Raw genomic sequence first — 15,935 nt, 5'->3', positions numbered from 1 at the left:
TTGCTAAGTGGTGCAGTGTTCAGACAATGCAGCTGTGCCACAGACTCCAGGATGTGAGGGACAGTCAAGCCATGAAACTAATTCTAGCACCCTGTCAACACATCTTAATTTTTGCTCTTGTAAGAGCGCCTTTTGCTGACAACTGCCAAGTGAGTAAATAAAGTAGAGCACTTCTGTCAGCGCCACAAATAATACCGTGGAGACACTGAGAGTGCTCTCTCTGATTAGGCCACCAATATTTCTGAAGCCTGTGGGACCCTAATTAAATCAGACATTTCTAATTCCAGGAATTTTGACATAATCAAATAAGCAGCGCAGTTCCAAAAACCCAGTCTCCTCAAAAGTGTTCTCTGTAAAACAGCTATTCAGCCCCCGCCAAAATTACCTGCTATGTCCATTGACATGGACATTGTACAGCCCATGGCTTTGTAATACAATGCTGATAAAAATCTAAGCATAAAATATGTTACTTTAAAAGTAATAGAGAAGATCTGCAAATAATGTGAGACAATACAGAACAATATATCACAAGGCTCTGCAACTGTTGTTGGCTATTTTTTGAGTTTCAGCTTCTTGTTTCTCACAGAGAAGACCAGTGACTGGAGGAGCAACTGCTCTATAAACCACACTTACGTCTCCAGGTTGTCACCCTCCAATACTGTTTGCACAGGTAAGTAGCCAAGTCGGGGATGCTTTGCAAAATACTTCTTTGACCGGAATTTATTCTTCAGCACCTTTGTGAAGTCCCGCACATCTTCCCCAGATGTTGTCTTAAAAATAAAAAAGAAATAAAACTCGACATTGCTAAATAGTACTGATTAAATGTCAATATTATTGCTTAATACCACTGGTGCTGTCCTGAAAAAGAATAAAAGGAAGAACTTTAAAATTTCACTAATGCTAAAATTGCCTCTTTTGTGTCATGAGATACAGTACAATAATAATGCTAATGCACCTAAAAATTCTCTTCTACTGGAAAATAATAGCAAATTCCCAGCAGTAAATGCATTTACCAGTTACTTTATAAATTCGTGAAAAATTGAAACAGGTTCAAGTCTTAAGTATTTATATCCAGTCTTAAAACACACAAGAATTTAATTTTTGAGAAAAAAAATAAAAAGGGCAAAAATCAGTTGGTAAGATACAGCCCTCTATATTCACAAAATCTGACAAAATACTCACTGCCTCCCATTCTATATCTCCAATAGAAACTCTACCACAAGACGGAGTGGTATGTGCTAAACTCTTCTCTGCTGCAATGGGCAAGATTTTCATAAGCATTTTCTCAAGTTATCCTATCTCTTCCTATAGGATTCTGCCACTACTTGCAATGTTCCAGAGTCAAAAAAATGCACAGATTAAGTGGTGGCCAGTGTACAGACACTTTTCAAAAGCACAGGAAGGCCTGATAAGAAAATTAGTGCCTGAAGTAACAAACTCAGACTGATTCAGTGGTCTCCTTACTACCACAGAATAAGATTATCACACAGATTAGCCACAAGATTCCACAAGCCTAAATTTACATCTTCTATCCCTCCCCACAGCTTTTTGACTGGTTGTGACTGATGCAGCTTCTTCCAAAACTGGTAACTGCTTAGCCCCATTCCTCTCTGCTCCCTCCCTGCCCACCAGCCTATCCTGAGAACAAAATTAAAATTTATTCAACTGCTTTTAAAAATCCCTTTAACCAGTGATAATCACAGCAATAACGGCAGCACTGCTTCGGTAATACTGTTGAGCTAACTTCTGCTAAAAAAGCAGGGATACATACAGACATAAAATACAAGGCAAAAATGGCAATGAAGAGATCTGCAGGAAGAAACAATAGTATACAGTCTGTCTTTAAAGTGTATGAGCTCAGACTGTGCTGACTACTCCAACAGAACATCTCCTTCCAGCCGCTACTATTGAGCATTTTCTCTTGCAACTGCAGTAAAGAAAGCAGGGCCATTCATCTCCAGAATTAACTGAAGATTTGCAACAAACTTTTACAGACTTCCAGTCCAGCCTCTGTAACAAACTACAAACTGCAGTCCTGTACCCTCTGCTTTGGGAGAAGCCTGTAAGCATCAAAGGGTGCCAAAGCCAATAGAAAACCATGTGGAAAATAGAGAGGAAGACTGCAGTTTCGTAATCTTTTTCCTAATTTACTACAAAGTGGCCTAGAGGCAGGTCAGGAAAACTATTCTCTGCTGTGAAAACATAAAAACACTTCCATATTCATCTATATATTTTTATGTATTTATAATATATGCAGTTACAAACTCTCTAATGCACATCAGATGAGCAACAAAAACAGTAGAACAAACTGGTGTTGGTAGGAGTTTCTCACACGTGGCTTTAAAAAGCAGACAACAAACAGAGCAAATTTGTGGACAAGGGCTGTTTGAACCCCTGAATTTTAATAAAAGTGAATCCAGGGAGGGTTAACAAAAACATTCTCAAAAAGCATCTCTCCAACCACTGCACCATCCAAAGACGGAACATGAGGCAATGCAAAGGGCTCCAGAAACCAGTAACTCCAACAGATGGAACACTGCCCCAAGGCCAAGGAATGAAAATTTCAATACCGACACATTGCAGAAATAAATGTCTACTGAGATGCCAGGCTTTTCCTCTGGTGTATTTTTTATTTGGTATGGCAACCTGATTCTCAGAAAGAAGACTAATATGACTGTGTACTGACTGAGCACTGCAAATGCTAATCAGTGAAATGTGACCAAATTTGAAACAACTGTTTTGATTAACATGCAGTTAAGGTACAACTCTGAAAAATGTCTTCTATTTTTTTTTTCCCTTTTGGGCATATAACCACAAAATACAGTCCAATCCAAAATCATGCCATGGGAGATGTACTATAACATTTTTCTTTAAAAAAAAGAACAGCCAGGCACTGTTGTGTAGAATCTATCTTCTAAATTAAAACCAGCAGGTACCTTGTACACTTCCTTACAGCATGACACTGTGACTATTTCCACACAAATCAATAGTACAAATAGCACCATTGTTACAAAACTACTTCAAAAGCAAAGAAAAATTACTTTCCTTCACTGAAAATTCAGCCTAAAGACCATGCTTTCAAACTCAATTTAAAATCTCAGTTCTTAGAGCAAGACAAAGTTCAGGAAGAAACATTTCAGATCCATGGCTGCCACACACAAGTGAAAAACCATCGGTAGCAAGACATCTCAAGATGTCAGTAGCTACAATCTGTAATAATGGACAAACTGGCATCAGTGCTCTTCAGTACACCAGCCATGCACAGTTATAAGCAACAAACTAAGGAACAACTACTTGTAGTCCAATAAAAACTTAAGAAACCAGGATTTCATGGAAAGCAGTGAAAAAAAAAAAAAAAGAGCATGGTGAATATATGTTTTCCATATATGTCTTAAAAACCCAGTTGGTGTATGCTTTCAGTATATTGGAAGTAGAACAAGTCTTCATTAGTAAAAAGTAATACCAAGTTTGTAATAAACTAATTGCAGGGCTCTAGATTAAGTAACATATAACATAAAAATTACAACAAATATATGAAACATGAATAAATAGTATAGAACACTTATAATACATATATATTTATATATATAATTTTGCTTATTTCTCATTATTCTCTTTTAATAAGAAAGACTAATAGTGGAAGCCCATATTCTTATTCCTTTCACTGCACTTACCTATGTAAAAGGACCTAGACTGCACCGAAGTGATCATTCTCTTAATTACATTTATTATATCTAACACAAAACCAATTAGCTATTTTAACATACAGAGAAATTGATTCCCAGAAGAGATGTGAACCTCACTAATGTATGCTGTCATTAAGCCCACCCACATTAATATAACACAAGTGCCACTATTGAGAGGATTTCCATTAAAAAATCTAAAAATAAACAGTGTAGGTAGTTATGTAGGACTATTCCCAAATGAGATGGTAGGAAAGTCTAACAATAGTTTTACACATGGGTGTAAAATTCTACATTAAAAGTCTTATTTCCCCATCTTTTCAGAGAAGGAATATGAAAGGGTGAAAAATAAACTAGAAAAATTTTGCATTTCTACTACTTAAGAGAGAATTATGTTTTCAGATGATTCTCATACCCATCTGTAAGTCCTGGATGAAAGAAAATACATAACTCATTATAATGCCTTTCTAATTTTTTTTTTTTTTTTAGTTTTATTTTAGCATCAAGAAACTAAGTTGCAAGATAGGAAAATGCAAAATGGCATTACAGATTAGAATGCAGTAACTACATAGAGCTATGTGGAGTAAATGGTCCTAATCTGAAATTATGAAGCAAATCTTACCTAATATAAATATTACAAAACTCATTAAAATGGGGACATATTCCTTAACCCATTCTCCAAATTATTTTAAATTTGATAAGAACTTACTGTACTTCTGAGAAATCCCTTTATAACCCTACACTGAACTGCACACCTGAAGACAACTAAATGGTCTTCCCTCCATCTGTGACTAAGCTCCAGTTCTAAATGTCACCTTAAGTAATGGAAGCATTTTTTTAACCTATTTATTGCTAGCATTCATTCAAATAAAAATGTACTAATATGCATTAGCAGTAAGAAATTGAAGCTAGATTTTATTAATGCAGTTTAATGAGTATATATATTTGTACTCTGCTTTTCAACACTGGCCAAGAAAGCAACATTTTATCAACAGCCTTTGAATTTAGTTGAAAAGGCAGAGTGGATGTACTCTTTCTGTTCAAGCTATTTGTACTGTAATATAATGGATTCTAAGGAACACTTCAGTGGCCTTTGGTACTTTTATTTCACAGACGCAGGTCTACGCTATTTTTCAGGCACTATTCCATTTAAACATATATGCTGTTCTACTAAATGAAAAAAATTTGCAATTCTTGACTAATGTATTGCATTTAATTAGTTCAGTATGTAGAGAGGTTTAGCAATAAATTAGTATAACAAACACAGTGAATTATTACAAATAGTAAGAATAAATAATACAGGACTCTTTTTTGTGAAATCAATTCTTTATCCCTAGACCAAATAAGATTAGTTAAAATAGATTGCATGTGGGTAATGATTATGAAAGTCTAACATATGGAAGTCTAACAGGTCTGTTCATGTAATGGGTCATTTCTTTTTACAGAAATGGAGGAAGCAGAGTGCACTCACATCAGGATCCAAATAAAATTCCAGCTCTCATATTCAACTTCCAAATTAACAGGGCTTGGAGCTGGACCTCTAATTTTATGCATCACCTAAATGCCATTTCTTTTATTCTGCTCTACCTAAAACTTCCCCAAGTTCCTTCCTTTTCCCTCTTTTACACTGGCCTTACTTCATTCAGTCTAATCAAGAATGTCATTTTACTCCCCTTATTATCCCATAATGGATTCATCTCATTCCTCCTACAGATCATGGAAAGAAGAGACTTTTGCCTTATGTTACCTTATTTTACACGTAATATTGCTTTAAAACTACATTCTTTCTGCAGCAGTAAGAGAAATTGTCATTATAATACACAAGCCATCCCTATTCCCAGGGACAGAGAGGATTCCAGCTATTTCCAGAATATATTTTTCAGTCTGTCAGCCTTCACTTGTAAATGAGATGGCTCACAGTTACACAATGTGAACTTGTTTAACAAGAACTGAAAATTCATCTTAGATATCAAATCTGCTGCTTCAGACAAAACCTGGAATTCACCAGAAATATACCATCATATTCTAGGGAGAGTACAATACCACATAACAGATGTAATCTGTATTTGACTACTCAACAGGAAGGATATCTTATCCTGCAGACCAGCAGCATTATCTATTTCAACACCCCTTACACCACAATTTCTGAATTTTCTGCATATTATAGACAGTAACAAAGAACATTTCTTTTCCACTAAAGATGAGGTTTATAGGGAGGAAAAAAAAGTGACTTTTTAATGATGTCTACTCATAGACCTCTGCATCCTGAGTTTAGAAAAGTCACGTGATAAAATATAATTAAACATTAAAACCTGCTGCAAAAACAACAAATCTACTTAAAAAAATATTCTTCAGAGTATACCCTGGCATGCCAATTTATCAATAAAATCCTAAATTTAGTTATAGAATTAATGAAAGTACATTAACATTACTCATTTTTTCTGACCATAATGAAGTAAAAACACTACTTAATAGAATTTGAATTCTGTTACAGAAGACACTCCAGGAAAAAAAAAAAGAGAGGGAAAACACAGGTAGTAAGTCCAACAACTACAGCATAAGAGTCAAATAACTCAATGAATTTCTGCTATTATAAGAACCCACAGAATCTTGTAACACTATTAAAAATTGGCTCTGTTGAATCAGCTCTAGTTACATTCTGGTCTGAATTTTTCTGAGCATGCAGACCTTTCACCACTGTCATGTACTGCACATACCAATTATCCTATTTATTTATTTCTGACTGAGTTAAAATTCTTGAATGTAAACAACAATCTCATAAAAAAATGAGAGTGGTATTTGCATGTAGCAACCCAGCCACTCCTTCAGTCAAGAAAGACTCCTAGGAATCTCCTTAAAAAATTGTGTTTGAAACATCATTAGGAAAAATACAGTGTTACAAAATTAACTTTTTGTAACTTCTTGATTTTGTACCAGCTACTGCTGGTAAACATCTCACACCATTTCTGGTTAGAAACTATCAATTCTGTTAATTTTTTTCCAGCTACCCATCAACTTTTACTTATCCCAGTAAATAGCAGTTGCACAATAGAATCAAACACAACCTATTTCTAACCACATTTTCATGAATGAAGCAAATGCTTCATGAATGAAGCATTCATGAAATGCTGAAAACAAAGACTCCCTAAAAATATTAATGTGCATTACTAGAATATTAAATACTCCTTGCCATGGTATAGCAATAGTAAAACGAGTCTTTTTTCTCTGACACGTTCTTACCCTTATTGTGTGTGTATATATGTGAGCATACAAAAACAGCAGTTACATTTAAAATTCAATTTTTGTTTTACCAATAAGAAGTGAAGTTTAAGTTCCCTCAGAGGTGGATACTGCTATCCATTTGTATAGAATTCAAGCATTCCCCACATAAAATCAGAAAAACCTGAAAAGTTCCTGATGCCTTCCAAAGAGAAAGGTAGGAAGACAAGCCATATTAAACATATGAAAAAGAAATCCTCGCTAGGTAACAAAGATTATGAAAAAAAAAAAAATTAAGACCTCAAATCTGGGTTATTATTCATTAGAAACACTGAGTAAATTAGTACTCACAGGTATACAATACTCCACCATTGGATAATGCAATTTATGTCCCTTTGCTGTACGGCCAGAAAAGAAACAGCTCTGACAGACATCATAGTTGAAATGTTTTAAGCTCCGGTACCTGTGGGGACATTAAACAAAGTGATTAGAGGTTTACTTCTAATTAAGCCTCACAAAGCAAATTACTCTCTGAAATGGTGTCACCTGCTTTTCAACAGCAGGAACACAAGGACACAGTGGGTTTGTTGGGATTAGCTCAGAGAGAGCTTGGACGTGTGTATGTGGGCACCACCAGAACGTGGCATGGCTAACACTCATCAGAGCTGCAGGCCCAGGGACAGCAGCACCACTGCAGCAGCTGCAGGGACACAGGAAACCTGCAGCCCTCTTCCTCCAAGAACCTTCCTGCACTACACTCCTCACTGAGTATTTAAAAGGTCCTGTCTCCATATCAATATAGAGAGCCAATCACCTGCTGCCCAAGTAGCTTTGATGCAGAAAATCTTACAGGTATCAGCTTCATTGATGGACTGGGAAGAATTTATAATTTTAAAGTTTTCACTGACTTTAAACCATATTGCTCTAGCTTTTCTTTTCCTCGATTTATGAGGAAAAGATTATTTATTCTATCTATTTATGTGTTATCTCAAAGAAACTTTTATAAACCAGGCTGGCTTATTTTAGTTTTTACTCAAAAATTAAAGGTTTGTAAATCATTTTGATGCTCAGAAATTCTACACACATTTTAATTTCTTGAGAAATTAAATTCTCAAGAATTCATTAATTGTAAGAATAATTTAAAATTCAGTTAAAAATACACAATTATTTGCTTATTTTGGTTGTGTTTTTTAAGAGAGTGTATATGTAAATAGGGTAACAAAGTTCTACACTATGCCTTGTACTAAAAGTAATCATTGGGAGCATGATTTATTGATTTATTTAGACTAAATCAACAATTCAATTCCAGATTCCACCCACTGTTTCTATGGTACGGTTGTTCTGACTGGATGAGGTTATATCTTTTGTATGAAACTAAAATGAACTAACTGAACCAAATTGAATAGCTACTGAGTAGTTAAAGTTTAAATTAAATTGCTTCTTCAGAGCAGCTTTCAGTACCCATCCACATTTTTACCCCGTTGAGTTTTATGTTTTGTTTTGCAAGAGAATGCATCTATAAATGTAAAGTTCACTTTAAAAGATGCTGATCCAACTTGTTTATAGTCTTTTCTCAGAGCATGTGCATTAAATGGCTACATTTACCTTCTGCTAAGATGCTAGATGCTTTTGTTGTCGCAGATCTCTAACTTCATTGTAGAAATTATTTAGAATGACCCATTCTAAATGGGTCTTTGTCTTCTTTTCTGTCTTTTCTGTCTCTCTGCCCTCCTACAGACAGTACGAGGGATAGTACAACTAGACAACTATAACATAGCTGAGCTAGAGCTTTGTCACCCTATGCTTTCTCAAACAATAATAAAGACAAGAACACTTAGAGAATTTAATCTCCTCTTCAGACAGGCAACAAAGTTTGAACAGCTTATTACTTTTTTGAATACTCACACAACTATATTTAGAATAAAAAAAGAAAAAGAGGGTTGCTAGCTCAATCCCATAAGATTGGCTAAAGTCAGCATTCCTAAAACTAGGCAAGATGAATCTGACCTCAAGATTCTTACTGTTAGCCTCTAAAATAACAGGAAGATGGAGAACAGAAAGCACAATGAGCAAAAATTATTCATCTGCCCAGATACCTATAGAAAAATCTTAGGAGCACTTACATGATAGACTGCTTTATATTTTTCCTAAGTAATACATTAGACTCCATGGCCACAGTAGAGGAAAAAGCCAGTTATGCTTAACTCCAGCTCTAGCCTCTACTGCAGATTTTGGAGATGGAGGTTGCATCACTTTATACATGGAGCAGTAAATTTACAAATGCATGTTAGTCATAGCAATACTTGCTAAGGGTACCAACTACAGTTTATAAGAATAACTGGAGAATATTCCCCATGGAACATTTTCTTTTAGAATTCAAACCTTTCTTTGAAAAGACAAAAGTTAGATTACATTCAGGGACATAGACAGGGACTTTGCAAGTCTTATCACAGCAATGTGTCAGTGTTTGTTTCAGGCAAGAAAAGATTGATGCTGAAGGGTGTTTCACACTGCATGGCGTAAGTTAGTTCCCCCAGCCTTATATGCAAGAGAGCAGACAGACAGTCTACATGTTTTCTTACTGATCACCTCCTTTTGATCTTGTGCTTACAGAACACATTTATATACTTAATTTGCTGTCTCTTGGATCCACCAATCCAAAAACATCTGATGACGTCCCACCCTGTACCTCTGTCAGACACGGGAACTCTGGGTGTCTAGCAGTGGCACTGCATGAGCCAGAACTCACCAGCTCAGGCCACGGCCACACTGTGGCCTCACCACAGGTGACAGATCCCACCTTAAAGAAGGAAAACAGTGGAAAAACAGGCAGAAAGAACTCCAATTGTTGGAAGACTTAAATACGTGGGTATTTGCAGAGAAACATTGCACCTAACACCTCTCCTCTTACCTAAATCCAACAATTGGACACTCTTTACAGATGTTGCACTTGGCCTGATGTTTTGCCGTTTCTGCAGCTGCCACACGGTGCAGAACTGGTAACCATACCATAGACTGTGGTTCTAAGCGCATCCAATCTATAAATTGCTTTACAGTTATTTCTGGCTTATTGTGGTTCTGTGGAGAGAAAAGAAACACATCCAAATTGGAAAAAAAAAATAAAACAAAACCAAACCAGACACCACAAGTAGATTTTCCCTAGAATTCTATGGAAAAAAAGACCCCAACAACCTGCATGAATTCTTTCCATGACAGTTTAATCCAAAATCATCTACAGGATACAAGAAATAGCCTCAATTAAAATAAAGAAAACAAGTTAAGTCAGTAAGACTTTAGAAGACTAAACAGCGGTGATAGAGTAGACAGATGGTAAAAAAGATGGAGAACATAGTAAAGAAGTAACAGAATGCATAGTACAGCCATCTTTCAACTGAAATCACTTGAAAAATGAGTATGAGCATGAAAGGGAAGCACATTCTGCAGTTCAGACATACTGAAGACATGGCTGTCTTCTGAGTTAAGATTGATGACAAAATGCTGAAAGTCAGTAGTGTTTATATGTCTGTACTGATTGCCCCAAGACTCATCACTTTTTGTGTTGTGTCCTAAGCCCATGGTGTTCTTTCTAGTTGGCACATTAAACACTATACACACACACACAAAAAACAAACAGGAAAATAAAGAATGAGAAAGGAATCTGCCATTTATAGGCAATCACTGCAAGAATGCAGCAAAGGTAATGTATTAACACAACCGTTTTAAGAAGCAAGCAAACACATTTCCACATTTTCTTTAAGTTGTAACCACCAGAGGAGCCTAGCTATAAAGGCATTGTATTCATCAACTTTGTCAGCAATAACAACAGCGATTGAATTTCTGAGCTCAATGGAAGCAATAAAATAAAACTTAAAATGAAAGTTATTCTTAAATGGAAACACATGATGGAAAGCAATGGCTTTCCATCATGTGTTTCTTTACATATTCATGGTCCTAGTTCATTTTTGGTACTAACAGGGAGAAGCATGAAAAAAAACTTGTGGGCTTTTTTTCTCACCTTCTTCCTCACCAACAAAATATTTATTTCTACTGGGCTGAGATAACTGACATGCAGCTGCACATTTTCTTCATGCTCTCTTAATGACCAGGGACTGAGCTTGAACTACTCATGAGAGATGAGGGGTGCAGCCTCATTATCAGTATAATTATACTGATAATTATAATAACACATCAAGTATTTCAACACTATCTTGCTAGTACACCCCACCCATAATGGAATAGCATAGAAGATGCACTTGATCCTTGAGGGATGAAGATCATTCCTCTGTCACACAGAAAGTCTGTGAATAATAAATGAATTCTTTATTTCGGTATGACTGAAACCACCCAAGGCCAGTGATAGATAAGTCAAGCACCATCCCTTACTATTGTCTGAAGCAGCAATGTTAAAACACCAGGAGAAGCTTCACATGGTTAATTGGTCAAACCAACTTCTGTAAGTATCTACCAAATTATTCATGATCTGGACAAACACTCTTCCAATCCTAACTGTCTGACTCCAGAAATTAATCTAAAAGCTCTTGAAAAAAGCTAACACAACAGTATTTTTCAAAGAACTGGACAAAAATGCAGAAACCTCTATGAAAGAATAGCAAAAAAAAATCCTCTGAAAGTTCACTAAAATCTTTAATGACCGATTCAATAAAGTCAGAATCATCCAAGTCAGTAATTTTATATAAACCATGATGTATTTTTAATCCATATAACAATTTCTAACAATGCTCAAATCGGCTGCTTTCACAAAAAGAATGCACTGAAGCACTATAGCTATCACTAGCTAACAGTTGGAGCCACAGGCATCCTTGAAAAAGTCATAGTTGTGTTCATTACAACATCTTGGTTTTAATTGTCATCTTCTTTAAACAGACAGACACTCCTTGCAGCCTCATGAACCCCCTGCATCTAGTGTGGAGCTGCACAGCAGGCTGCAAGAGCTTTATCCCATGTTCTGATCTGCTGCATAAAGCCTCGCAGTATTAAACTACTACGCTTGAACTTTCATGCAACTGCAAGGTCTCTTGTCAGTAACAAAATGCTAAATAATTTCCTGGTGCACAAGGTCAAAAATTACTATCAATATCATTTTCTTGTTCTGTTGAGATCATGTCTTGTTCCAGCTGGAAAAAACATATTCTTCTCACAGTAACAAGCTGCTTTGAACAATGCAAAGCAGGATGATTGGCTGCTACAAAATTTTTTAACAGCTTTAGAGCAGCACTGTCAGAATCATGAAGATTTATATATTCTTTTGGCTAAACATAATTTGTTTGATCCTCTCCTAAACTATAAACCATCTTTTACAGCTGCATTGTCACATGAATTTCCCATACTTAGTTGCAGGAGCATATTCATTTGTTCGAAATTCAGTGGATGTTTTTATATTCCTCTCTTCTTTTTACATCATTGTGTACAAGTCAAACTGGAAACTTCAGAGAGGTTTTGGTTTTGTTTTGCTCTTCCCATGAAGGTCTCTATCTTACCTGCTGGAAGCAGCTGCGCACACTGGGTTCAATGTTGCTGCCACCGAAGGCTGCCACTTCCCCAAGCTGTCGCGGGATCTGGATGGCATCGTGAAGCAGAAGGCCCAGCTGCCTCTGGTCACACATTTCTGTAGGGCCTGCCACCTCCTTGAAGAGGTCTGCAACATCAACCAAAGATACTATCTCATCCCATTTCCATGTGCACCTCCTTTCCTTCAATAATGCTGCAGCTCAAGCTTTTCATTTCTGTATTACTGTCATGATTACAAATGGCCACTGTCCCATTTACAAGAGTCTTCTTTCACCTATTCTTGATTTGTAACCACAAATAAGAGAAAAATAAGGCCAAATAAATGAAACTATATGGCTTCTTATGGCAAACACTGGACAGGAAGGTTATTTGAAGCAGCACAGCTTCACCAGCAAAAAATCCTGCCTGACAATGACCTTCTTTGACAGAGTGACTACATTAGTGGACAAGACAGTGGCTACGGATGTCATTTCTCTGGACTATTTTTTTTTAAGGCTTTTGACACCTTAACATCCCCATAACATCATTCTCTCAAAGTTCAAGAGAGATGGATTCGATGGTGGTGGATGGATAAGGAATTGGCTAGATGGCCACAGCCAGAGGGTAGTGGTAAACAGGTCAGAGTCCTGATGGACAACAATGACAAGTGATGTACCTCAAGGGTTTGTACTGGGACCAGTGTTATTTAGTATCTTCATAAATAACACAGAGGAAGGGATGAGTACATCTTCAGCAGGTTTGCAAGTGACACTAAGCTGAGCGGTGTGGCTGACACACCTGGAGGACAGGATGCCATCTACACCTGGACAAACTTGAGAAGGGGGCCCCTGGGAACCTTGTGAGGTTCAACAAGGCCAAGTGCAAGGTGCTGCACCTGAGTCAGGGCAACCCCCAGTATCAGTTCAGGCTGGGGGATGAAGGACTGAGAGCAGCCCTGTGGAGAAGGACTTGGGGGTGCCGGTAGAGGAAAAGCTGGGCATGTGCCAACAGGGTGCACTTGCAGCCCAAAAAGTCAACCTGGGCTGCATCAGAAGTACCTGGCCAGCAAAATGAGGGAGGTGATTCTGCACTCTCTGCTACTGCGAGACCCCACCTGGAGCACTGAGTTCAGCTCTGGGGTCTCCATCACAGGAGAGATGTGGAGCTGTAAGAACAGATACAGAGGAAGGCCAAAAAACTCATCACAGGAGAGATGTTCCATCACTTTGAAGAAAGGCAGAGAAAGTTGGGGTTGTTCAGCCTGAAGACTCCAGGGAGACTTTATTGTGGCTTTTCAATACTCAAAGGGGACTTATATAAATGAGCACAAAGCTTTTAGCAGGGCCTGTTACTTAGCAGGGCCAACTGAGACTGTCACTCAGAGCAGCCTGCGATTGCCAACACCTCAGAGATGTTTAGAAGAAGCAGCCAAAAGAAGAAGCAAATGCCAGGAGTTGGTTTGAGAAAGGGAAAAATCAAAAGGCAGGTAATTAGTATTAAGCAGCCATGTTTAGGGGTCCTGTTTCTTTTCCAAGTGACTTTCTTGATAATACGCAGGAATTACATTACGATTTTCACTCGAGGACTGAAAACTCAGTAGATATGAAAAAATTTCTCTCAACAAGAGGTGAGTAGTAAGGAACGACAAAATCAAAAGAACTCATATCAAACATGAGCTGTGATATAGCTCATGCCAGAGGACCCCAAAATGCTGACTTCAAAGCCACTGCAAGCCAAGAACAGTACCTGACACACACTTTCTTTGTTAGCAAAATTTCTTTTGGATTGAAGAGTTCTTCTGTGACAATTTTAAGGTTCATAAGGACAATAAAGCTAAGATATCAAAGCCTGGCACATTGATCAGAGCTGGAGTTACAACAAAAAGGATGACAGATAGGACAGTCAGATCATTATCTCACTATTTATTCTCTGCTTCTAGAATGCAAGCAACTACTTTAATTTCAGATGTATTGCAGGTTGAAGTTACAATCACTTGGTACAAAAGTCTTCCGAGCCTTATTCTCTACTAATCCTTTCAGGGCTTCTCACCACATACTTCAGATTAAAAGTCCATCTTGTTGACATAAATGATGTAAACTCTGCAGCCACCATCAGCTCCCATTTTAATTCTATTACTAAACACAAAGCAACAACATAAATATGAAGTTGTCTTAGTAATTTCCTTATTCTGCTTCAGTGCCTATATTTGGCAACTATATACTAATGTATTACCAATAGCAATTTAATAGGAGTATCCTCAGGTTTTGGAGCTTTTTAAAACCATCTTTTCCTAGGGTTGTCAGTTTATCATCCACAGCGTAATTCCTACGCTTTATGAAAGCTTTTTATTTCACAAAGAACAGCAGATTACTTTCTGAATTGTCATTATGGAACAACGGTATGTCCCTCAAGCTCTTTTTTTATTTAAGGAATACTTCACGTCTATGTCAAATGACAGAAGGAAACTAAATACCCCAAAGTCTCAGTATGACATTCAGATGTAAAAATATGTTCCAATGCATAAAACTTCTACTTTTGTTCAGTGTTAAGACCTAAGTTTACAAGATTGACTACAAATGCTCTTAAGGAAAGCAGAATTTTTTTACAGAGCTCCAAAGGTACATGGAGCAAATTCAGTCTCTCTATAATTTTTTTCATGTGTTTCCAAAATAAGTCAAGGAACTATGTAAAGAACAGCAAATTTAAGATTATGTGCATAATATGTAAATGTCCATCATCTAGAATGCTCTAATATAGTGCTTCATCTGTTTTTCTGTATTTGTCAGGGCTTTTTTCCCCACAAAGTTACTCAATTCTCTTCTGATCCTGCATTTATTTTTGTGCAATATTTTTATATTACTCAGTATTTCTCAAGCTTGTGAGATTACTAAAATCAACATAATTTAAACTTTGATTGTGCAGTTCTGGCAGAAGGCATATATACTGGAAAAACAGTATTTTCAGAGTTCAGACAGTCTTTCTCATAGACCACTAAATACAATTGCAGGATTTTGATGTATTTCCTTGCTTTATCAGCTTTATCATATCAATCTGATGCAATCAGCACTAACTTGCCTGATTTTTCCCTAAACAAAACATATAAACATATAAGAGAGAACAATACTTCTCTATCTTCCACACACCTATATTCTCCTTTTCTTTTGAGGACTGTGACTTCTGACAATTCAGAATGGATAGAAATACTTTCTAGTCAAGATATAAATCCTACTTTAACCTTTGTCACTGGTGATAATGAAAACAATTCTTTTTTACTTACTCAGAAGAAAATTGCCTTGCAACAGGCATGAGAAATATTTTACTACAAATTTTGCAAGACGCTTTGTCATTGCACATGACTTAATTATACAGAGTATTTTGTAAAAGAAATTCTTCCTTACATCTGTACTTCTCTTCCAGAAGGCCCTTAGAAAGAGACATCAAGCCAATTTTCAGGGACTGCACTCGAATTTTTCCAGTTCGGCCACTGAAATTATAAAGACAAGACAATTTAGTACAGTTTCATTC

At 36.8% G+C, this 15,935-nt stretch overlaps 1 protein-coding gene across 9 annotated transcripts in view; it reads right to left on the bottom strand.

Annotated features, from left to right (window-relative positions):
- UTRN (utrophin) overlaps window positions 1-15,935 on the bottom strand; it is a 339,362-nt gene that overhangs the window by 26,356 nt on the left and 297,071 nt on the right. For 8 of the 9 annotated variants that reach the window (XM_086877551.1, XM_086877555.1, XM_086877553.1 and 5 more), the window contains 5 exons: window positions 15,809-15,894; window positions 12,401-12,558; window positions 9,814-9,980; window positions 7,254-7,365; window positions 634-770 (listed from right to left, as the gene is read on the bottom strand). In XM_086877551.1, the coding sequence (XP_086733677.1) occupies window positions 634-770; window positions 7,254-7,365; window positions 9,814-9,980; window positions 12,401-12,558; window positions 15,809-15,894 (660 nt within the window). Of the gene's footprint in view, window positions 1-629; window positions 771-7,253; window positions 7,366-9,813; window positions 9,981-12,400; window positions 12,559-15,808; window positions 15,895-15,935 lie in introns of those variants that run through there. The other variant, XM_086877558.1, reaches the window with a different exon arrangement.

The sequence above is a fragment of the Cyanistes caeruleus genome, chromosome 2 (genome assembly GCF_971803275.1).
Source record: "Cyanistes caeruleus chromosome 2, bCyaCae1.hap1.1, whole genome shotgun sequence".
In the NCBI taxonomy this organism is placed as follows: Eukaryota; Metazoa; Chordata; class Aves; order Passeriformes; family Paridae; genus Cyanistes; species Cyanistes caeruleus.
This window is presented reverse-complemented; position numbering and strand designations above follow the sequence as displayed.